This window comes from Salmo salar, chromosome ssa20 (assembly GCF_905237065.1).
Source record: "Salmo salar chromosome ssa20, Ssal_v3.1, whole genome shotgun sequence".
NCBI classification, from domain to species: domain Eukaryota; kingdom Metazoa; phylum Chordata; class Actinopteri; order Salmoniformes; family Salmonidae; genus Salmo; species Salmo salar.
Window position 1 is genome coordinate 27,420,194 of NC_059461.1, and position 25,558 is coordinate 27,445,751.

The following is a 25,558-nucleotide window of genomic DNA, read 5'->3' on the forward strand; positions in this document are numbered from 1 at the left end:
TGTGTGTGTGTGTGTGTGTGTGTGTGTGTGTGTGTGTGTGTGTGCAGCTGAAGTCAGAAGTTTACATATACTTAGGTTGGAGTCATTAAAACTTGTTTTTCAACCACTCCACAAATTTCTTGTTAAAAAACTATAGTTTTGGCAAGTCGGTTAGGACATCTACTTTGTGCATGACACAAGTAATTTTTGCAACAATTGTTTACAGACAGATTATTTCACTTATAATTCACTGTATCACAATTCCAGTGGGTCAGAAGTTTACATACACTAAGTTGACTGTGCTTTAAAACAGCTTGGAAAATGACAGAATATTATGTCATGGCTTTAGAAGCTTCTGTTAGGCTAATTGACATCATTTGAGTCAATTGGAGGTGTACCTGTGGATGTATTTCAGGGCCTACCTTCAAACTCAGTGCCTGTTTGCTTGACATCATAGGAAAATATAAAGAAATCAGCCAAGACTTGTAGACCTCCTGTAGTCTGGTTCATCCTTGCGAGCAATTTCCAAACGCCTGAAGGTACCACGCTCATCTGTACAAACAATAGTACGCAAGTATAAACACCATGGGACCACGCAGCCGTCATACTGCTGTCATGACGTTGCCCTCTTTGAGTACAGGGAGGACAGTTGACCCCCTCCCCCTTGCACCATCCCCCAACCTACCTCCCCCCACCCAGGCCCTGTGTGAAGGGGTGGTAAAATTCCAGAGGAGAATCTCTTGCCACATGGCCCATAGAGAGACACAGTAAATTCTTCCAACTCACAGAATTGGGGAACCGAACGACATTTATGTTCTGGAGTAGGTATGGAAGATTGGTGAAGAATCCAGCTACGAACTGGTCCGCTTGGTACAATTTTGTGATACTCAGAAGAGACAATATAGCCATATTACCATAAAACTGTTTATATAATAGCCTCAGCTATGGGACTTGCATCCAAATGGTTGTATAGAATGTATTAATAAGGATAAAGCTATTTTGTAATACATTGAGATGCTGTGTACTGATGTTAATGTGATAGAATGTATTTATGTTCAAAGATTAAATCAGTCATCAGCACGCCCCCAGGGACACAGACAGGACCAGGCGTCATGTGACAAGGCTGTTCTATGTTCACTATAAAACCCCACCCTGATTTACTTTCTTCAGACCAGGCCTCCACTCCATTGCGAGTTGGCCAATAGGTTTTACCATCCAATTCCTCTACTGAAAGTGAACTATACCACGTGGTTAACTTTTAGACTATCGATACCGACAGAATAAGAACAAGTCTTTGATATTAATTATTAGTCTGCAGCTAAGTAAATTATATAATTGAACACGAAGACCAACGAAACATCCATTCTATGACGACATTAATGAATGTCGCTTTGAAAGATCCATTCTGAGAGAGAGAGAGAGAGAGCGAGAACTCTCCAACAGAACGACTCTCCAACGACACACTGAGCGTAAATATATATTGATTGCAATTGTTCCCGAATGAGTGAGCGTTCATGTGCAAAGGATTCGCATATCAATTGTTAATATTAATGAACTCTGTGTGCCTCCTCAGCTGACCATTTATGACCCTTTGTTTAACAAGACACCAGCCATGCCTGTTTAGCCCACTAGGGCACATTACTCTACCAATTCTTTGTGACGATAATTACTGTTTGTATGCTTTCTGTGAATTACTTAGTTTAGTAAATAAATGATTTTAAGACAATTGATGTATGGATGACTCTTAGTAAAGGCTGGGTTCGTGCAGATACAACAATTTACGATGTTTGGAATGAGACTGGACGCGAGGTAAAATACACCATTTAAACCAGAAGATAATCGGCCTATACTATAATATAATAATGTTATAATATAGGAAAGTTATATTAGGAAAATTATAACTTTGTAATCTGAATATTTTCCTTGGTGCCCCGATCTCCTAGTTAATTATAGTTAAACGATTAATCAGTTTAATCGCGTGATAATAATTACAGGGAGTTAATTGATAAACATGTCTTCAGTTTAATGGTACCCCAAAGACACGACACTGCTGAGGAAGGAGACTCATTCTGTCTCCTAGAGACGAACGAACTTTGGTGCGAAAAGTGCAAATCAATCCCAGAACAGCAGCAAAGGACCTTGTGAAGATGCTGAAGAAAACAGGTACAAAAGTATCTATATCCACAGTAAAACGAGTCCTATATCGACATAACCTGAAAGGCCACTCAGCAAGGAAGAAACCACTACTCCAAAACCACCATAAAAAAGCCAGACTACGGTTTGCAACTGCACATTTGGACAAATATTGTACTTTTTGGAGAAATGTCCTCTGGTCTGATGAAACAATAATAGAACTGTTTGGCCATAATGACCATCGTTATGTTTGGAGGAAAAAGGGGGATACTTGCAAGCCAAAGAACACCATCCCAACCGTGAAGCACGGTGGTGGCAGCATCATGTTGTGGGGGTGCTTCGCTGCAGGACGGACTGGTGCACTTCACAAAATAGATGGCATCATGAGGACGGAAAATTATGTGGATATATTGAAGCAACTTCTCAAGACATCAGTCAGGAAGTTAAAGCTTGGTCGCATATGGGTCTTCCAAATGGACAATGACCCCAAGCATACTTCCAAAGTTGTGGCAAAATGGCTTAAGGACAACAAAGTCAAGGTATTGGAGTGGCCATCACAAAGCCCTGACCTCAATCTCATAGAAAATTTGTGAGCAGAACTGAAAAAGCATGTGCGAGCAAGAAGGCCTACAAACCTGACTCAGTTACACCAGCTCTGTCAGGAGGAATGGGCCAAAATTCACCCAACTTATTGTGGGAAGCTTGTGGAAGGCTACCTGAAACGTTTGACCCAAGTTAAACAATTTAAAGGCAATGCTACCAAATACTAAGTGAGTGTTCGTAAACTTCTGACCCACTGGGAATGCGATGAAAGAAATAAATGCTGAAATAAATAATTCTCTCTACTATTATTCTGACATTTCACATTCTTAAAATAAAGTGGTGATCCTAACTGACCTAAGACAGGGAATTCTTACTAGGATTAAATGTCAGGAATTGTGAAAAACTGAGTTTAAATGTATTTGGCAAAGGTGTATGTAAACTTCAACTGTGTGTGTTTGTTTGTGTGCGTGCGTGCGTGGGTGCGGTTGATGCATCCCCCAGGAGTTGGAGCTGGTGGAGGATGTGTGGAGAGGGGAGGCCCAAGACCTGCTGTCTCAGATCACACAACTGCAGGTGGAGAATAAGAGCATTCGGAAGAGCCTGTCCCTAAAAGACTACCCTGTGACTGAGGACCTGCAGAGACAGGAGGGTATGTGCAGCACAGAGTGGCATTTAGCAGCAACGTGGTCTCAGAGCATTTCGTATTATTCTTTAAGTAAATCCAAGACTCCTAGTCAGTTGTACAACTGAATGCATTCAACTGAAATGTATCTTCCGCATTTAACCCAACCCCTCTGAATCAGAGAGGTGCGGGGGGCTGCCTTAATCGACATCCACATTTTATGCGCCCGGGTAACTGTAGGTTAACTGCCTTGCTCAGGGGCAGAATTTAGTATGATATGTCACATTTCTTATGGTATGTATTCATTTGCCGATCATCCATTTTTATTTTTTTCACCTTTATTTAACCAGGTAGGCCAGTTGAGAACATGTTCTCATTTACAACTGCGACCTGGCCAAGATAAAGCTAAACAGTGCGACACAAACAACAACACAGAGTTACACATGGAATAAACAAATGTACAGTCAATAACACAACAGAATAATCTATATACAGTGTGTGCAAATGTAGTAAGATTAGGGAGGTAAGGCAATAAATAGGCCATATTGGCAAAATAATTACAATTTAGCAATTGAACACTGGAGTGATAGTGCAGAAGATGAATGTGCAAGTAGAGATACTGGGGTGCAAAGGAGCAAAATAAATAATAACAATATGGGGATGAGGTAGTTGGGTGGGCTATTTACAGATGGGCTGTGTACAGGTGCAATGATCGGTAAGCTGCTCTGACAGCTAATGCTTAAAGTTAGTGATGGAGATGTAAGTCTCCAGCTTCAGTAATTTTTGCAATTCGTTCCAGTCATTGGCAGCAGAGAACTGGAAGGAGAGGCGGCCAAAGGAAGAGTTGGCTTTGGGGATGACCAGTGAAATATACCTGCTGGAGCGCGTGCTACGTGTGGGTGCTGCTATGGTGACCAGTGAGCTGAGTTAAGGCGGGGCTTTAACTAGGAAAGACTTATAGATGACCTGTCCAGGGGGCGTCAGCTGTGTAGCCGAGTGATCATAGGGTCAAAAGAGCAGCAATAGGTGAGTCAGGGTGCCGTTCGGTAGTCACTACTACGCTAGGCGAGCAGGGGACACAGCGTTCAGAAAAGCTAGCGGGCCGGGGCTAGTAGATGGTTCTTCGGCGACAATGTAACGGAATAGCCTGTTGATTCGTCAGTAGACCAGTCGTGATGGATCGGCGGGGCTCCGTGTTGGCAGTAAACGGGTCCAGGCCAATTGGCAAAATAGGTATTGTAGCCCAAGAATTGTCTGAAGGACGTCTTCGGCTAGCCGAGAGATGGGCCTAGCTCCAGGCTAGCTCCAGGCTAACCAGTGCTTGCTTCGGGACAGAGATGTTAGCCAGGAGTAGCCACTCGGATAGCAAGTAGCTAGCTGCCATGATCTGGTGTAAAGGTTCAGAGCTTGCGGTAGGAATTTGGAGATGTGGTCGAGAAAGCAGTCCGATATGCTCTGGGTTGATATCGCACTGTGCAGACTGGCAGGAATTGACCGGGCTGAGGCTGGCTGATGTCCGAGTTAACGGTGATGACCGCTAGCAGTGACTAACTAGTTAGCTGGCTAGCTGCTGATGGGGGTTCTGGTTCTAAAGTGTAAAAAAGATGATGGAAGTTGAGGTTAAAAATATAAAAAATATATACGAAGAAAACTATATATTCATGGGACGGGACAAGACAAATTGATGTCTGACTGGTACGCCATCTTTCAATTTTCATTTCATATGATATGTTACGAATTACAATTCGTATTATATGTTACGAATTGCAATTTGTACAATATGTTACGAGTTGCAATTCGTACAATATGTTACGAATTTGCAAAACATATATGTTACGAATTCCAATTTGTTGTGGCTAACATTAGCTTGGGGTGGCTAATGCTAACGTTAGCTAGCTGGCTAACTTTAGCTAGGCTAGGGGTTAAGCGTAGGAGTTAGGCTAAAGGGTTCTCTAAAAGGCTTAAGGTTAGGGGAAGGGTTTGCTAACATGTTAAGTAGTTGCAAACTAGCAAATAGTTGCTAATTAGCTAAAATGCTACATTTGTCTTTGATGTGATTCGAACACCAGTCTGAATTAGCACCTTGTCAAAAACAGCACAAGTTATATAACAGGCCTACATTCATATGCAACAGAGTTAAATGGATACTCTGGGATTTTGGCAATGATGCCCTTTACCTACTTCCCCAGAGTCAGATGAATCCGTAGATACCATTTTTGTGTCTCTGTCTAGTATGAAATAAATTAGTTAGTTTCGTTAGCCAAAGCTAACAATAACTTCCGGTCATTGCGCTAACCCAAGTTAGCAATTGCGCTAGCGCTAGTTAGCAACTTCCTTTAAACTGCACGGAGAGACACAAAAATGGTATCCAAACGTAGATAAAGGGCCTCATTTCCAAAATCCCGAAATATTCCTTTAAGAATGTACCTTAAGCTCACTCTACAGCTAGCTTGAAATGTCGCCAATGGAGCTATCCAATTTGATCCTTTTTTATAGCTCAGTCGGTTGGTACGTTGTCAAGGAAGGAGGTCACGTGTTCTAGCAAGGCAGAGGTCCTGGGTTAGAGCCTCGTGTGAGCTGAATCAGGAGGATGCAGCCTACTCGCTAAGCAAGCAGAATGATGTCTGTTACACACAAGTTCTGTCGTGAAATTTCTTACACGGGGACACTCGAAGTCAATCTTAAATGAATCATTGTTTATTGTCAGCAAGCTGCAGAGGTCACAGTCAAACTTAGATGCATAAAGTACCGGTCTGAAGTGAGCTATTAAAGGGCGTTCCCTACATAGCCTTATATACGGCTACCTAAACCTACATAAACATGTTTAATTTGATTGCCCAAAATATGTTCTTGTAGGAACCATTCTGCCAGATCCCCCCCCCCCCCCATATCTTGACCAGACACAGGCAGGAACCAAGGATTGTTTATGACTAGAGGTCGACCGATTAATCGGAATGGCCGATTTAATTAGGGCCGATTTCAAGTTTTCATAACAATCGGTAATCGGTATTTTTGGCCGCCGATTTAAAAATATATATAAATAAATAAATAATAATAATAAAGTAATTTTATGATAGATAGATAGATAGATAGATATATTAATTAACCTTTATTTAACTAGGCAAGTCAGTTAAAGAACACATTCTTATTTTCAATGATGGCCTAGGAACTGTGGGTTAACTGCCTTGTTCAGGGGCAGAATGACAGATTTTTACCTAGTCAGCTTGGGGATGCAACCTTGCGTTAACTAGCCCAACGCTCTAACCACCTGCTTTACGTTTGCCAAGGTAAGTTGCTAGCTAGCATTAAACTTATCTTATAAAAAAACAATCAATCAATCATAAACACTTGTTAACTACACATGGTTGATGATATTACTAGTTTATCTAGCCTGTCATGCTTTGCATATAATCGATGCGGTGCGCATTCGCAAAAAAGGACTGTCTTTGCTCCGACGTGTACCTAACCATAAACATTAATGCCTTTCTTAAAATCAATACACAAGTATATCTTTTTAAACCTGCATATTTAGTTAATATTGCCTGCTAACATGAATTTCTTTACTAGGGAAAATGTGTCACTTCTCTTGCAAACAGAGTCAGGGTATATGCAGCAGTTTGGGCCACCTGGCTTGTTGCGAACTGTGAAGACTATTCTTCCTAACAAAGACAGCAGACTTAGCCAAACGGGGATGATTTAACAAAAGCGCATTTGCGAAAAAAAGCACGACTCTACCTAACCATAAACATCAATGCCTTTCTTAAAATCAATACACAGAAGTATATATTTTTAAACCTGCATATTTAGCTAAAAGAAATCCAGGTTAGCAGGCAATATTAACCAGGTGAAATTGTGTCAGTTCTCTTGCGTTCGTTGCACGCAGAATCAGGGTATACAGAATCTGTCTCGTTGCGAACTAATTTGCCAGAATTTTATGGAACTATGAAATAACATTGTAGGTTGTGCGATGTAACAGGAATATTTAGACTTATGGATGCCACCCATTAGATAAAGTATGTCACTGAAAGAATAATGTTTTCGAGATGATAGTTTCCGGATATGACCATATTAATGACCTAAGGTTTATTATATTATAGTTAAGTCTATGATTTGATATTTGATAGAGCAGTCTGACCGAGCGGTGGTAGGCAGCAGCAGGCTCGTAATAGTCAAAGGTATATGGTTTAGAGAGAAATAGTCGACGCGTCATAATTCCTGTAATAACTTGCGGCTGAACTTGAAAGGGGTTCCTTCGTTATTTTACCGTTCATGTCTTCCATAGAGAATGTCTTGATCTACTTCAAATAAGGTCTGTGTTTTGTGCTTAAACTGCCTCGGCGTTTTGATACCCGTGTAAATCTCACTAGGTAACGTTTGTCAACATATTTTCAAAAATGTTTATCTTCGCTTATATTGATCAGAGTTATATCCTATGGATATCTACACAGTTATAAAATTGGCAAGGTGGTGTAAGCCTAAACCAAACACGGACCTTATTTTAAGTTAATCTAAAAATATCCTATGGAATAAATGAAGGAACCGCTTTTCAGATTTTGCTAGAAGGTGTCATGGGAATTATGACTCGCACTTTGGTAGTCAATTCTTACCATGCCCATTATTAAAATAGGATTTCCTGTATATAGAAATTACAGTTTTTGTTTTCAGCATTCATCACAGGTAACTTAAACACTATTTTTATTATTCAAACAGTTGAGAGTATTTGTCTCCTAAGCAGACTCTTCAGTGTCGTTGTCACTTCAGAGGTGTGTGTGTGTGTGTGTGTGTGTGTGTGTGTGTGTATGTATATATATATATATATATACTGCTCAAAAAAATAAAGGGAACACTTAAACAACACAATGTAACTCCAAGTCAATCACACTTCTGTGAAATCAAACTGTCCACTTAGGAAGCAACACTGATTGACAATACATTTCACATGCTGTTGTGCAAATGGAATAGACAACAGGTGGAAATTATAGGCAATTAGCAAGACACCCCCAATAAAGGAGTGGTTCGGCAGGTGGTGACCACAGACCACTTCTCAGTTCTTATGCTTCCTGGCTGATGTTTTGGTCACTTTTGAATGCTGGCGGTGCTTTCACTCTAGTGGTAGCATGAGACGGAGTCGACAACCCACACAAGTGGTTCAGGTAGTGCAGATCATCCAGGATGGCACATCAATGCGAGCTGTGGCAAGAAGGTTTGCTGTGTCTGTCAGCGTAGTGTCCAGAGCATGGAGGCGCTACCAGGAGACAGGCCAGTACATCAGGAGACGTGAAGGAGGCCGTAGGAGGGCAACAACCCAGCAGCAGGACCGCTACCTCCGCCTTTGTGCAAGGAGGAGCAGGAGGAGCACTGCCAGAGCCCTGCAAAATGACCTCCAGCAGGCCACAAATGTGCATGTGTCTGCTCAAACGGTCAGAAACAGACTCCATGAGGGTGGTATGAGGGCCCGACGTCCACAGGTGGGGGTTGTGCTTACAGCCCAACACCTTGCAGGACGTTTGGCATTTGCCAGAGAACACCAAGATTGGCAAATTCGCCCCTGGCGCCCTGTGCTCTTCACAGATGAAAGCAGGTTCACACTGAGCACATGTGACAGACGTGACAGAGTCTGGAGACACCGTGGAGAACGTTCTGCTGCCTGCAACATCCTCCAGCATGACCGGTTTGGTGGTGGGTCAGTCATGGTGTGGGGTGGCATTTCTTTGGGGGGCCGCACAGCCCTCCAGGTGCTCGCCAGAGGTAGCCTGACTGCCTTTAGGTACCGAGATGAGATCCTCAGACCCCTTGTGAGACCATATGCTGGTGCGGTTGGCCCTGGGTTCCTCCTAATGCAAGACAATGCTAGACCTCATGTGGCTGGAGTGTGTCAGCAGTTCCTGCAAGAGGAAGGCATTGATGCTATGGACTGGCCCGCCCGTTCCCCAGACCTGAATCCAATTGAGCACATCTGGGACATCATGTCTCGCTCCATCCACCAACGCCACGTTGCACCACAGACTGTCCAGGAGTTGGCGGATGCTTTAGTCCAGGTCTGGGAGGAGATCCCTCAGGAGACCATCCGCCACCTCATCAGGAGCATGCCCAGGCGTTATAGGGAGGTCCTACAGGCACGTGGAGGCCACACACACTACTGAGCCTCATTTTGACTTGTTTTAAGGACATTACATCAAAGTTGGATCAGCCTGTAGTGTGGTTTTCCACTTTAATTTTGAGTGTGACTCCAAATCCAGACCTCCATGGGTTGATAAATTGGATTTCCATTGATTATTTTTGTGTGATTTTGTTGTCAGCACATTCAACTATGTAAAGAAAAAAGTATTTAATAAGATTATTTCATTCATTCAGATCTAGGATGTGTTATTTTAGTGTTCCCTTTATTTTTTTGAGCTATATATATATAATTTTGCACGGCCAATTTTTCAGTTTTTTATTTGTTAAAAAAGTTTGAAATACCCAATAAATTTTGTTCCACTTCATAATTGTGTCCCACTTGTTGTTGATTATTCACAAAAAATTACAGTTTTATATCTTTATGTTTGAAGCCTGAAATGTGGCAAAAGGTCAAAGTTCAAGGGGGCCGAATACTTTCGCAAGGAACTGTAACCCCACCCACTTTTCCAAAGCACAGCCCCCACACCACTGGAGGGATATCTCCAACCACCAACTTACCATCCCGAGACAAGGCCGAGTATAGCCCACAAAGATCTCCGCCACGGCACAACCCAAGGAGGGGGCGCCAACCCAGACAGGAAGACCACATCAGTGACTCAAGCCACTCAAGTGACGCACCCCTCCCAGGGACGGCATGGAAGAACACCAGTAAGCCAGTGACTCAGCCGCTGTATATATATATATATATATATATATATATATATATATATATATGCCATTTAGCTGACACTTATCCAAAGTAAGTTAGTCTTACGTGCGTACATTCTTCGTAGGGGTGGACCCAGTGGGAATTGAACCCACAAACCTGGCTTGCAAGCGCCATGCTCTACTGATACACAGAGGACTACATATGTTATTCACAACAGTAGTCATAGTGATTAGCAACTTGACAAGTCAATATCATTTTGGGTGATTTAATTGTGCACTCCTACAATTAAACTCAAATGCCTCATAACAAGGTATATGTTTTGAGTGCAGAAGATCTCAGAGGTGATGTGTTATTGGTGAGTAACAGACAGAGCCGGAGAACATACACTACATAAAGTAGAGCATTGCTGGCAACACAGGGTCTCTGATCACCATGTCAGTGGCAAGGACACCTGAATATCCAGCTGCATCTAAATCCAGTAGGAAGACGTGATCAGGTGATGCACCATAAGTGGGACTGATTTATATGTTGAAGTGTCATTTGACCTACATGCTACCAGGTGCCTCTGGAACATGCATGTGTATGTTTTAGTGTGGGTGTTTGCATTTGATATCGGGTATTAGCATGTTATGCAGGGTGTGACAGGGACCCATCTCATCTGTTTGTGTCTTGTTAATATGTTTTGACAAAACAAGGCATTACCCACGACAGATCATATTTAACTTGCATTCCTTTTGATGAGGGTTAGTAGGTCTTATTGGTCTATTATAGGGTTATAGCATGTGAATGAAGCCATGCGTCATTATCCTCCATCAGAAGTGTGATGTCAGGTTCTGCATGTGAGTCAAAATCTCATCTTTTAGTGTTTGTGTCCACTACATGTGTTAACATGCTGACAGCAGAGACAGGAGGGAACTATTTTAAAACCAGACAAATACAGCCCTTGTGCGAGTCTTTCATTGGGCACCATGGCTATATTTACTCACAGGGCCAAAACGCACACAGCCTAGAAACACTGATCAAATCAGGATGATCAACCAGCTGTAATACTGAACATATACGGACACATTACATTTCATCTATGCATGACATGAGACAGCTCTGGTAGATATACTGCTGACTCTACATGCATTGTACAGTATGTGCTATTTAAGACTGAATTCCTTTGCCATTTAGAGTGTTATTGTCTCTTTGTAATACTCTGAATAAAACTACATAACAGCAGCATTAGTTCCACCTGTTTTATTTACCACAGTATGTGCAGATATACACTACCGTTCAAAAGTTTGGGGTCACTTAGAAATGTCCTTGTTTTAAAAAAAACTTTTTGTCCGTTTTAAAATAACAAATTGATCAGAAATACAATTTAGACATTGTTAATGTTATAAAATGACTATTGTAGCTGGAAATGGCCGAATCATTTTATTAATGGAATATCTATATATGTGTTCCAATGGCACGTTGTGTTAGCTAATCCAAGTTTATCATTTTAAAAGGCTAATTGATCATTAAACTCTTTTGCAATTGTTAGCACAGCTGAAAACTGTGGTTCTGATTAAAGAAGCAGTAAAACTGGCCTTCTTTAGACTAGCATTTGTAGGTTCGATTACAGGCTCAAAATGGCCAGAAACAAAGAACTTTCTTCTGAAACTCGTCAGTCTATTCTTGTTCTGAGAAATTAAGGCTATTCCATCCGAGAAATTGCCAAGAAACTGAAGATCTGGTACAACGCTGTGTACTACTCCCTTCACAGAACAGCGGAAACGGGCTCTAACCAAAATAGAAAGAGGAGTGGGAGGCCCCAGTGCACAACTGGGCAAGAGGACAAGTACATTAGTGTCTAGTTTGAGAAACTGACGCCTCACAAGTCCTCAACTGGCAGCTTCATTAATTAGTACCCGCAAAACACCAGTCTCAATGTAATGATGGGGCGGTGAGTTGGAAGCAGGTGAAACGTTTTAATAAAACAACAAAACAATGAACCCGACACTAACATAAGGCAGAATACCGATACACAAGAACAATACCAACCGGAGAGTGACATAAAGGGGAGGAAATGAAGGTAATGTAGTCCAGGTGTGAATCATAATGAATCACAGGTGTGCGTAATGATGAATCCCAGGACCGGTGGTTACTACTCTGGCAACACCGCTCCTCTGGGCCATACCCCTCCCAGACCACCAGATACTGGAGCCGACCCCCACGACGTCGGGAGTCAGTAGGGATTTGACAGCATACGCCGGGCTCCCCTCGATGTCCGGGGGGGTGGAGGTGTGTCTTGGGGGACAGCATCAGCTAGGGGACCAGGAACCACCGCCCTGAGAAGGGAGACATGAAGAGGGTGAGATACGGTAGTGACTGGGTAATTGTAACCTGTATGTCACCTCATTGACCCACCGGAGAACCTTGAACGGCCCCACAAAACGGGGGCTCAGTTTCGTGCAGGGCAGGCGGGGTGGAAGGTTCCTCATAGAGAGCCAGACACGATCCCTAGGATGGAACACAAGGGTCTCACTGCGGTGACGGTCTGCCTGCTCCTTCTGACGATGGACGGCGCACTGGAGTCTCACGTGCGCATTGTTCCACACCACCTCCGCGCCCGAACCACTCATCTACCGCAGAAGCCACAGTCTGGCCCGGGGTCCACGGGGCCAGGGCCGGCTGGAAACCCAAAACACACTGGAATGGGGTCAACCCAGTGGAGGTATGACGTAGAGCGCTCTGGGTGTACTCTGCCCAAGGAAGGAAATGTGTTCACTCACCCTGCCGGTCCTGACACTGACTCCTCAGGAACCTCCCCAGCTCCTGATTGATCCTCTCCACCTGCCTGTTAGACTGAGGCCGATACCCAGATGTGAGGCTAACCGTGACACCGAGCTTCTCCAAGAAGGCCCTCCATACTCGGGATGTGAATTGGGGGCCACAGTCTGAGACGATGTCCTCCGGAAGGGCATAATGCCGGAAGAGTACCTCAGCGACCTGGAGAGCAGTGGGAAGACCAGGAAGAAAGATTAAATGACATGACTTGGAGAATCTATCCACTACCACCAGAATGGTGGTGAAACAAACCATCAGAAGGGGAAGATCAGTAACAAAGTCAATGGATAGATGGGACCAAGGTCCCTGAGGCATGGGAAGTGGCAGGAGCTTTCCTGCTGAAACATCCGGGGGGATTTAATTTGAACACACACGGAACAGGAGTTAATATACTGCCTAACATCCTGCACCAAGGTGGGCCACCAGTATTTCTCAGTGATGGAATGGATAGTGCGAGAAATATTTGATGTCCAGCGATGACAGCTGTGTGTGCCCAGGTCAGCAGCCGATCCCTTATCCCTGTTGGAACGTAGATGCATGCGGGAGGACAATTTCGGGGTGCGGGCTCCCTCTCTAGAACCTGGCGGATGTCCACATCTACATCCCAAACCACTGGACCCACGACTCGAGAGGAGGGGATTATGGGTGCCTTCTGGCTAGGAGCCTCTCCCGAATCGTAGATACGGGATAGGGCATCGGCCTTGATGTTCTTAGAACCTGGGTGATAGGTCAGCGTGAAGTCGAACCTGGTGAAGAAGAGGGCCCACCTGGTTTGACGCGTATGTACTCTATGTTCCGATGGTTGGTGTGGATGACAAATGGTTTATTGGCACCCTCCAGCCAGTGTCTCCACTCCTCTAATCCCAACTTCACCGCCAAGAGCTCCCGATCGCCGACGTTGTAATCCTCTCTGCGGTGGACAGTTTCTTGGATTAGAAAGCACGATACAATTTTAGTGGGTCCCCCTGTCTTTGTGACAACTGCCCCCACACCCACCTCTGATACGTCTACCTCAACCACAAAAGGTAGCGTGGGATCTGGGTGTTTTAGCAAGGGGGCGAAGGTGAAACGCCCCTTGAGGAGACAAAAGGCCTCGTTGGCTGCTGGAGACCAAACCAACCTACGAGGCCCACCCTTGAGGAGAGATGTGAGAGGGGCGGCGACGGCACTGAAGTTCCTGATGAAGTGGCGGTAAAAGTTGGCAAACCCCAAAAACCATTGTGTCCCCTTGATAGTGGTTGGGACTGGCCATGACCTTACCGCATCTACCTTCTTGTTCTCCATCCTCACTCCCTGCAGGCTGATTTGGTAGCCCAAGAAGGAGACAGCCCCATGGTGGAATTGGCACTTCTCTGCCTTGATGAACAGGTGGATAGCCAAGAGGCGTTCCAGGACTGCTCGAACGTGAGTGATGTGATCCTCCAGGTTGGTCAAGAAGATCAGGATGTCATCGATGTACACAAACACCTGACGTCCGAGCATGTCCCTGAACACCTCGTTGACAAATGCCTGGAACACTGACGGAGCATTGGCTAAGCCAAAGGGCACAACCAAGTACATGTAGTGACCAGACATCGTGCTGAATGCCGTCTTCCACTCATCCCCCTCCCGGATGCGAACAAGATTGCAGGCACTCCACAGGTCCAGTTTGGTGAAGAACCGGGCCACGCGGAGCTGCTCGATGGCTGACGGCACCAGCGGAAGAGGGTAATGATACTTTGTGGTGATGTCATTGAGTCCACGGTAATCGATACAAGGGCGTAATCCACCCTCTTTCTTGGCCACGAAGAAGAAGCCAGCCGATGCAGGGGACATGGACCTGCGGATGAAACCCTGTTGGAGCGCCTCTTGAATGTAGTCCTCCATGGCCTGGGTCTCAGCCACTGACAGAGGGTAGATGCGTCTGCGCGGAGGTGTAGCACCGGAAAACAGGTCAATGGCACAGTCCCAGGGTCGATGAGGAGGGAGACAGGTAGCGAGGGTCTTGGAGAATACCTCCCTTAGATCCTGATATTCCTCCGGGATGTTGGGCAGGAGGCCAAAACACAAGAACAATACCAACTGGTGAGTGAACCTGTGAGAGTGACGTATAAAGGGGAGGAAATGATATAGGTAATGGAGTCCAGGTGTGAATCATAATGAATCACAGGTGCGCGTAATGATGAGTGCCAGGTGTGCGTAATGATGAATCCCAGGACCGGGGGTTAGTACTCTGGCGACGTCGTACACCGGAGGGGAGGAGTAAACGTGACAATCAACAGTGAAGAGGCGACTCCGAGGTGCTGGCCTTCTAGGCTGAGTTGCAAAGAAAAAGCCATATCTCAGACTGGCCAATAAAAATAAAAGATTAAAATGGGCAAAAGAACACAGACACTGGACAGAGGAACTCTGCCTAGAAGGTCAGCATCCCGGAGTCATCTCTTCACTGTTGAAACTGGTGTTTTGCTGGTACTATTTAATGAAGCTGCCAGTTGAGGACTTGTGAGGCATCTCTTTCTCAAACTAGACACTCTAATGTACTTATCCCCTTGCTCAGTCGTGCACCAGGGCCTCCCGCTCCTCTTTCTATTCTGGTTAGAGCCAGTTTGCGATGTTCTGTGAAAGGGGCAGTACACAGCGTTGCACGAGATCTTCAGTTTCTTGGCAATTTCTCGCATGGAATAGCCTTCATTTCTCAGAACAAGAATAGACTGACGAGTTTCAGAAGAAAGTTATTTGTTTCTGACCATTTTGAGCCTGTAATCAAACCCACAAATGCTGATGCTCAACTAGTCTAGAGATGGCCAGTTTTATTGCTTCTTTAATCAGAACCACAGTTTTCAGCTGTGCTAACATAATTGCAAAATGGTTTTCTAATGATCAATTAGCCTTGTAAAATGATAAACTTGGATTAGCTAACACAACGTGCCATTGGAACACAGGAGTGATGGTTTCTGATAATGGGCCTCTGTACGCGTATGTAGATTCCATTGAAAATCAGCCGTTTCCAGCTACAATAGTAATTAACAACATTAACCATGGCTACACTGTATTTCTGATCAATTTTATGTTATTTTATTGGACCAAAAAATTGCTTTACTTTCAAAAACAAGGACATTTCTAAGTGACCCCAAACTTTTGAAGGGTAGTGTATGTTTATGTGTTAATGCCTGTGTGGGCTGTATGTGTGTATATCTTGGACAGGTGTGTCAGACAGAGAGTGCCAGGTGATGAAGAAGCTAAAGGAGGTGGTAGACAAACAGAGAGATGAGATCCGCGATAAGGACCATGAGCTGAACCTCAAGAACGAGGACCTGGAGGCGGTGAGGCTTGTCTCTTTCCATCTAGTTGCATTCCACACTCCCTGAACTACATAACACATCCCTCCTAGGCATCCTACTGTCTGTAGCCTAATGCTTCAGCACATAGATGTCTCGTCTTGCCTGAGGACAACAACTTCCACCAGCAATCTGGACACTCAGTTTCCATCAGTTCATTACAGACAAATGGGTAGGATTAAACGGACTCCTTCCTCCCCTTATAGCTTCAGCTGCAGCAGCACCGTCTGATGAAGATCAACCTGGACCTGCGGCACAGGATCAGTGTGGTAGAGGCTCAGGGCAAGGCAGTGATCCAACAGAAGGCTGAGCTGGAGGCTATGTCCCAGGCGCGCCAGCAGGAGCTGGGGGCCCTGCGGCAGGAGGTGGCAAGGCTGAAGGAGGAGCGTAAAGAGTGGGAGCTGGACATGAAGATGTCAGCGGAGGAGGAACCATCCACCTCAAAGGCTGTGATGACAGTGCTTACACCAGTGTCGGCCAAGGTAACCACAGCTACAACCCCCTACCTGATCAAGTCCATTACATTTCTCTTTAAGACACCATTACATATCTGTACGCTTTACCTTATAGAGTTAAGAAGATTATACCCAAATTACAGGGTTTTAAGTTCCATATTGACAAGAACACAATAACATTACATCCACCCAAGGAGGGTCAGTCAATGTTGTAGATTAGCCATTGAGTATCATTGCCACCGCTCACAAAGCCTTTCGTAGCACCTTAAGTGACCATGCTATTTCCCAAATCCAGTCCTTGGTACCAGCATCAGCAGCCTCCATCGTACACAATTCATTTTGGGCGGAATGCAGAAGTGACCATGAATTCCTGGCACAGTGCTTTGAATCAGAAGAGAGCCCTCCTGTCCTCCCGCTGTGTGACCAGGAGCAGGAGGAGGAACCTGATGTCCTGGACCAGAAGGAGTCCGACAGGCCCCACTTCACCCTCGAGGAGCTACGGGACGTCCTGAAGGAGAGGAACGAACTCAAAGCTCAAGTGTTCATGCTGAGAGAGGAGCTCATCTATTACAAAAGGTTACATGATATGACATCTGCTATGTGAAAAAAAAGTGAAAAAATTAAAAATAAAAAGAATAACCTGGAGTTGAGGGACTAGGGATTTATCATCACTTTTTAATACCCCTGTCTCTTCAACTGAATCTTATGTTATTACTATACTGAACAAAAATATAAGCGCAACATGCAATAATTTCAAAGATTTTACTGTTACGGTTCATATAAGGAAATCAGTCAATTGAAATAAATAAATTAGGCCCTAATCTATGGATTTCACATGACTGGGAATACAGATATGCATCTGTTGGTCACAGATACCTTAAAAAAAAGGTAGGGGCGTGGATCAGAAAACCAGTCAGTATCTGGTGTGACCGCCATTTGCCCCATGCAGTGTGATCTCCTTCGCATAGATTTGATCAGGCTGTTGATTGTGGACTGTTGTCCCACTCCTCTTCAATGGCTGTGCGAAGTTGCTAGATATTGGCCGGACCTGGTCGTACACGTCGATCCAGAGCATCCCAAACACGCTCAACGGGTGACACGTCTGAGTATACAGGCCATGGAAGAACTGGATCATTTTCAGCTTCCAGGAATTGTGTACAAGTCCTTGCGACATGGGGCCATGCATTATCATGCTGAAACATGAGGTGATGGCGGTAGATGAATGGTACGACAATGGGCCTCAGTATCTCGTCACGGTATCTCTGTTGATTGAAATTGCCAATCGATAAAATGCAATTGTGTTCATTGTCCAAAGTTTATGCCTGCCCAAACCATAACCCCCACGCCACCATGGAGCACTCTGTTCACAACTTTGACATCAGCAATCTGCTCGCCAACACGATGTCATACACGTGATCTGCGGTTGTGAGGCTGGTTGGACGTACTGCCAAATTCTCTAAAACAACGTTGGAGTTGGCTTATGGTAGAGAAATTAACATTGAATTCTCTGGCAACAGCTCTGGTAGGCATTCCTAAAGTCAGCATGCCAATTGCACGATACCTGAACTTGAGACATCTGTGGCATTGTGTTATGTGACAAAACTGCACATTTTAGAGTGGCCTTTTATTGTCCCCAGCACAAGGTGTAGTGGTGCACCTGTGTAATGATTATTCCGTTTAATCAGCTTATTGATATGCCACACCTGTCAGGTGGATGGATTATCTTGGCAAAGGATAAATGATCACTAACCGGAATGTAAACAAATTTGTGCACATAATTTGAGAGAGAAAAAACGTATTGTGCATATGGAACATTTCTGGGACCTTTTATTTCAGCTCATGAAACATGGGAACAACACTTTACATGTCGCGTTTATATTTTTGTTCAGTGCACATGTACAGTTGAAGTCAGAAGTTTACATACACTTAGGTTGGGGTCATTAAAACTCATTTTTCACCCACTCCACAAAATTCTTGTTAACAAACTATAGTTTTGGCAAGTCGGTTAGGACATCTACTTTGTTTACAGACAGATTATTTCACTTATCACTGTATCACAATTCCAGTGGGTCAGAAGTTTACATACACTAAGTTGACTGTGCCTTTAAACAGTTTGGAAAATTCCAGAAAATTATGTCATGGCTTTAGAAGCGTCTGATAGGCTAATTGACATAGTTTGAGTCAATTGGTGGTGTACCTGTGGATGTAGTTCAAGGCCTACCTTCAAACTCAGTGCCTCTTTGCTTGACATCATGGGAAAATCAAAAGAAATCAGCCAAGATCTCAGAAAAAGAATTGTAGACCTCCACAAGTCTGGTTCATCCTTGGGAGCAATTTCCAAACACCTGAAGGTACCAAGTTCATCTGTACAAACATTTGTACGCAAGTATAAACCCCATGGGACCACACAGCCATCATACCGCTCAGGAAGGAGACGCGTTCTGTCTCCTAGAGATGAACGTACTTTGGTGCGAAAAGTGCAAATCAATCCCAGAACAACAGCAAAGGACCTTGTGAAGATGCTGGAGGAAACAGGTACAAAAGTATCTATATCCACAGTAAAACAAGTCCTATATCGACATAACCTGAAAGGCCGCTCAGCAAGGAAGAAGCCACTGCTCCATAACCACCATAAAAAAGCCAGACTCTGGTTTGCAACTGCACATGGGGACAAATATCGTACTTTTTGGAATAATGTCCTCTGGTCTGATGAAACAAAAATAGAACTGTTTGGCCATAATGACGATCATTATGTTTGGAGGAAAAGGGGGGAGGCTTGCAAGCCGAAGAACACCATCCCAACCGTGAAGCACAGGGGTGGCAGCATCATGTTGTGGGGGTGCTTTGCTGCAGAAGAGACTGGTGCACTTCACAAAATAGATGGCATCATGAGGGAGGAAAATGATGTGGATATATTGAAAGCAACATCTCAAGACGTTAGTCAGGAAGTTAAAGCTTGGTCGCAATTGGGTCTTCCAAATGGACAATGACCCCAAGCATACTTCTTAAGGACAACAAAGTCAAGGTATTGGAGTGGCCATCACAAAGCCCTGACCTCAATCCCATAGAAAATTTGTGGGCAGAACTGAAAAAGCGTGTGCGAGCAAGGAGGCCTACAAACCTGACTCAGTTACACCAGCTCTGTCAAGAGGAATGGGCCAAAATTCACCCAACTTATTGTGGGAAGCTTGTGGAAGGCTACCTGAAACGTTTGACCCAAGTTAAACAATTTAAAGGCAATGCTACCAAATACTAATTGAGTGTATGTAAACTTCTGACCCACTGGGAATGTGATGAAAGAAATAAAAGCTGAAATAAATCATTCTCAACTATTATTCTGACATTTCACATTCTTAAAATAAAGTGGTGATTCTAACTGACCTAATACAGGGAATTTTTACTAGGATTAAATGTCAGGAATTGTGAAAAACTGAGTTTAAATGTATTTGGCAAAGGTTTATGTAAACTTCTGACTTCAACTGTATGTATTTACTAATGATGTAGTATCCCACTTTATCCTTTTCATTTTTTGCATTTGTTCATAATACAAGTCCACATTCTTTAAATGAATCCCTTCTCCCTGCCTCAGTGAGGAGTTGGAGAATGAGATTTACGGCATCAACTTGGATCCATCACTTCAGTCACAGCCTGCAGTCACTGAACAGCCTGACTCGGGGATCAAACGTCTGTAAGTACTGAGACCCACTAGACCTACGCCAAAACTCCTCAGCCACCCCACTCCATCTCTCTTGATGGTATGTGCTCAGGCCACACACATATAGGTGCACAGCCTATCATTCCCACAATCTCTGACATTTTGAAACAAGTTTGTCACTAACCACGTTTCCATCCAGTTTTTATGCAAGTAAAGTCATCATGACAGCTGTGATGGAAACAGGAATTTTAGGTCATATTTTTTTTAAATGCAGACAAATAATTTGTTTGTTCGACATGGTGGGATCTTTTTGTGTCTGTAAAATTAATTATGCAAGAAATGGCGTTGGAAATGCCTTTATGGTCCTCCCACTACGACTTGAGAAACCAGGCAGTTTATTAGGATACAGATTAAATAAATTAAGATAAACTCCACAGGGTGGTGAAAGTGCAAGGTGATCTTGATGCTCCTTTCCAATAAATATCGAGGTTCTTATTCTGGTGACATGATGATCGATGCTTGACTGCCATTTTTGACAAAAAAAAATGTATTTTTATTTAACCTTTATTTTGACAGGAAAGACATATTGAGACCTAGGTCTATTTTCCAAATGTGCCCTGTATAATACAATATAAAATACACATTAAACACAAAATATATACACTACATGACCAAAAGCACAAAAATGTACAGTTGGTACTATGCACTGGGGCAGGTAGTGTTCTCCTCTCATCGTGAACCTTGATTCATCACTCCAGAGAACACGTTTCCACTGCTCCATAGTTCAATGGTGTCAAGCTTTACACCACTCCAGCCGACACTTGGCATTGCGCATGGTGTTCTTAGGCTTGTGTCCGGCTGCTCGGCCATGGAAACCCATTTCATGAAGCTCCTGACTAAGTTATTTTGCTGATGTTGCTTCCAGAGGCAGTTTGGAACTCGGTAGTGAGTGTTGCAACCGAGGACAGATTATTTTTAAGTGCTACGAGCTTCACTTGTGTGGTTTACCACTTTGCGGCTGAGCCGTTGTTGCTCCTAGACATTTCCACTTCACAATAACAACACTTACAGTTGAGGGCCCGCTCTAGCAGAAATTTGACGAACTGACTTGTTGGAAAGGTGGCATCCTATGACGGTGCCATGTTGAAAATCACTGAGCTCTTTAGTACGGGCCATTTAACTGCAAATGTTTTCCTATGGAGATCGCATGGCTTTGTGCTCGATTTTATACACCTGTCAGCAATGGGTGTGGCTGAAATGGCCGAATCCACTCATTTGAAGGGGTGTCAACATACTTTTGTATATATTGTGTAAATATATACACACACATTAGAATACAAACACACAGTCATGGTAAGCACAAATAAAACAACACAAATCACCCAGAAAAACAGTTCATAAAATATTCTCGCTTTTATCCATAATAATCTCATGTAGACTAGCCTACCTGCACTATATGTGCAAACTGTTGGCTAGAGCACACGTGCCAAGACCATAGTAGCAACATTTTAAATTTAACACAACAGTTTTTGTGACAAAACTATCGGTAGAGTTGAAATTTTGCGATTGAAACATATTGAACTTTAGATTTGTATTCGGTACATGAAAATACACTTATTTTTATCCTCAACAAGTTAGTTTGGTGGAAACACCACTGTTGGGAAAATGTGCATATTGTCTTTATGCGGACTCTAAAATATTCACATTAAAATATTTTGCCAATTGGGTGGAAACCTAGCTGTTAACCAGGTTTTGATCCAACCTTTTTAATGCAAGTAAAGTACATGTTGGATAAACTTCCCAAATCTCGACAAATCAAAATACACTAGACAAGGTGGGATCTTTTTGTGTCGGTAAAATGTATTATGGGAGAAATGTCAGTGGAAACGCTTTAATGCGCAAAAATTGGTATAATAACTATCATATCAAAGTAAACTTGGAGTCAAGCGATGACATAATGTGTGTTCCTCCCACTATGAGCAGTCCGTTTCTTAGGATACAGATTAGTTATTTAAATTATGAACTTCACAGGGTAGTGAAAGTGCAAGGTGATGAGCTTGATGCTCCTTCACAATAAATATTGAGGGTCTTATTCTGGTGACATGATCATTGATGCTTGGCTGCAGTTTGTCAAATAAAAATAATCTTGCTCTTTTGTATATGATAATCTCATCATGTAGGAAATACGAGCACTATCTGCGAGCTGTTGGCTAGAGCGCACGTGCCAATACCAGAGTATACACAGACTCGCTAAAAAACACTTTTTTTTCTTGAGAATCCATCAGTAGAGTTGAAAATGCGATGGAAACCTATTTAACTTTTATTTTTTATTCGGTACATGGGAATTTAAACGCAAAAGGTATTTATGTGCACTACGTCGTCACGTAAATACTTTTATCACCAACAAGTCAATTTGATGGAAATACATCTCTGGTGGGAAAATTATTTTTATGCGGATTTTAGAATATTCGCATGAAAATCTGTCGCCAATTGGATGCAAACCTAACTAATGTTATGTTTCCTGTCATGGTGGTTAAGGCTTGCAGTCAGGGATTTGACCTAGCTTTATATATGTATGTCACTGACCAATATGCTTGCTTGAGCACTAAAACAAATAATGACAATTTAATTTCCACAATGCTTGTTTGGGAATGTTATATTTGTAGAAAGACCAGGACGAAGGGATGAAGTTTCCGCACCCTTCTGTGACATTTTTCAACTATCATAATCATTTCTTGAAGGTCATTTACAAATAATTGTGAAGAGAAGAAAAATGACCAGTCCATAAATAAATGGTTTATTATTTAAGTAGCTTACTTCGTCTAAATGTGGCTTGCCTCCTTTCCCAACCTGGGTGCTGCAAAGAAGTCACTTTGCACAAACTCTGACAACTTTTTTTTTTGCTTATGTCTCTTCATCTTTACTTCTTTGGACAGGATATTCACTGCAGTAATGCCGATGGTAGCAGCAGGGTTGATTGCAGACGATCCAACGTTACAGCCGATCAGACGACTTATGTCCTGTGTATGAACTTTAACATTTATTTTATCTCTTTTTGTGATGTCATTGTTCTTGAGCCAAGCACCGCCACTGTGCCAAAGCCCCTCCACCGCCTGTCATCTCAAATGCAATACTTCCTTGTGATCATGTGTGCAGGATGTGGGAGTATTCTTATTGGCTGATAATGTGTAGATCTTGAACCAGCTCATCATAGAAGATGCCACAATCATTAAAAATGGTCACCTCTTTTGCCAATATACTAATCCAGCAACTCACTATTACAAGTACAAATCCACATATGCATGTTGTCTGAGTTAGGATTGTCTCATAGCATGGATATTCGCTGTTGACAGCTCTTCATTTGTTGAATAAAGTGGAGTGACTAACTATGTTACCCTCTGACAGGGCAAAGCTTATGCACCTCCCCAACCTTTTGTTTAGCACTTTTCCTCATGCATGCTCTCATTCTGCTTTTGTCCTCACTCTGAGAACTCAATGTCACTCACTCACTCTGCATGAATAATCTGAAGTGTAACCACTGTATTTTATTGATCTATTTTAGCAGTAGTATTGTCATGGCTATTTTTTATATTTTTTTGGCATGGTGTAACCTAAATTCTTAATTTCTGTCATTGCACCTATCCAGGTTTAGCATCTTCTCTGGAGAAAAGAGGCGACCAGAGGAAGTGATTTGTGGGAGAGAGATTATTTGCACACAGAGCAGGCTCAGGAGGCACTGAAGCATCCATAACCAGGAACCTACACTGAATGCACAAAACATTAGGAACACCTGCTCTTTCCATGTATAGACTGACCAGGTGAATCCAATTGAAATGTATGATCCCTTATTGATGTCACTTGTTAAATCCACTTCAATCAGTGTAGATGAAGGGGAGGAGACACGTTAAAGAAGGATTTTTAAGCCTCGAGACAATGGAGACATGAATTGTGTATGTGTGCCATTCAGAGGGTGAATGGGCAACACAAAAGATTTAAGTGCCTTAGAACGGGGTATGGTAGTAGGTGCCAGGCGCATTGGTTTGAGTGTGTCAAGAACTGCACCGCTGCTGGGTTTTACCACCCTCAACAGTTTCCCGTGTGATTATCAAGAATGGTCCAACGCCCAAAGAACATCCAGCCAACTTGACAACTGTGGGAAGCACTGGAGTCAACATGGGCAGCGTACCTGTGAATGCTTGACACCCTGTAGTCCATGCCCTGATGAATTGAAGCTGTTCAGAGGGCAATAAGGGGTTACAACTCAATATTAGGAAGGTGTTCCTAATGTTTTGTACACTCAGTGTATAATGTCCCATGCTGGTGGTCTCCAAGTAAAAACATGAAGAGCTTCATGCTAAGAGGGATTGTCAGGACAAAGTTGTCTTGTGGGGACAATGGATTCAGGAGAGAATAATGTGCAATCTGAGAGATATTCTGTGCCTTTTGAATTCATATTTAGTTGTGCAGACTATGGTGCTTTATACTAGCAATAAGTATTAGAGTGTAACTTCAGAGATCGCTCACATGTTTATTTGTATCTATTAAAGCAAACTTATACCAAGTCTGATGATGCCTCAAGGTAGACAAAATATATTGAAGGCATTTTGACATGGTTTGATGTGATAACTATCGGTCATATTTAAATTGTATTTATGTAAAGATTTTATTTGGACTATGCTGCACTTGAGTTTCCTAGTGTCTGAATAAAAAGCTGGCATATTGTTGACTATCTGTGATGTGAATATGATCACCTGCCATTTTTCTTATAGATATAAATATGAAATGACACAATGTTTTAATGCCTGTCAGTTCTTGCATTAAAATGTGAGATATTTTGGCCTTGTTCAATTTGATAGTTTTATCCCTGATTTTTCAGGGGCCCCTGCAAACTTTGAGACCCCCAAGGCCCCCCAGGTTGACAGAATGTCAATCAAACTTCGAAATTCAAAGTATAGTGTTGAAAATACCGGGGAAATATCACGTGCTGTTTCACCTGATTAGTGTGTCCCTACTGGATTATGCACATGGCTTCACCTGTCGCCAGGGAACAGGCCATTGCTATTGGCTTATTTGTATGTCACTTATACACTGGATACAGCAAGCAGTGATGCCAATTTAGCAATTTTGTTGCTAGATTTAGCAACTTTTCAGACTACCCTGGCAGCTTTTTTTTCAAACAGCACCTAGCAACAAATTTAGCTACTTTAA

The 25,558-nt window shown here is 43.1% G+C and overlaps 1 protein-coding gene across 3 annotated transcripts in view; it reads left to right on the plus strand.

Moving 5' to 3' along the window:
* LOC106580357 (RILP-like protein 1) overlaps positions 1-25,076 on the plus strand; it is a 29,278-nt gene extending 4,202 nt beyond the window's left edge. Inside the window, exons 2-8 of one of the 3 annotated variants that reach the window (XM_014161303.2) lie at positions 3,157-3,304; positions 16,107-16,225; positions 16,447-16,722; positions 16,991-17,271; positions 20,285-20,383; positions 23,287-23,374; positions 23,997-25,076. In XM_014161303.2, the coding sequence (XP_014016778.2) occupies positions 3,157-3,304; positions 16,107-16,225; positions 16,447-16,722; positions 16,991-17,271; positions 20,285-20,383; positions 23,287-23,374; positions 23,997-24,002 (1,017 nt within the window). In that variant the 3' untranslated portion in view covers positions 24,003-25,076. Of the gene's footprint in view, positions 1-3,156; positions 3,305-16,106; positions 16,226-16,446; positions 16,723-16,990; positions 17,272-20,284; positions 20,384-23,286 lie in introns of all 3 variants that reach the window. The other 2 variants (XM_045703138.1, XM_014161304.2) reach the window with 2 other exon arrangements.
* Positions 25,077-25,558: the final 482 nt, after the last annotated feature.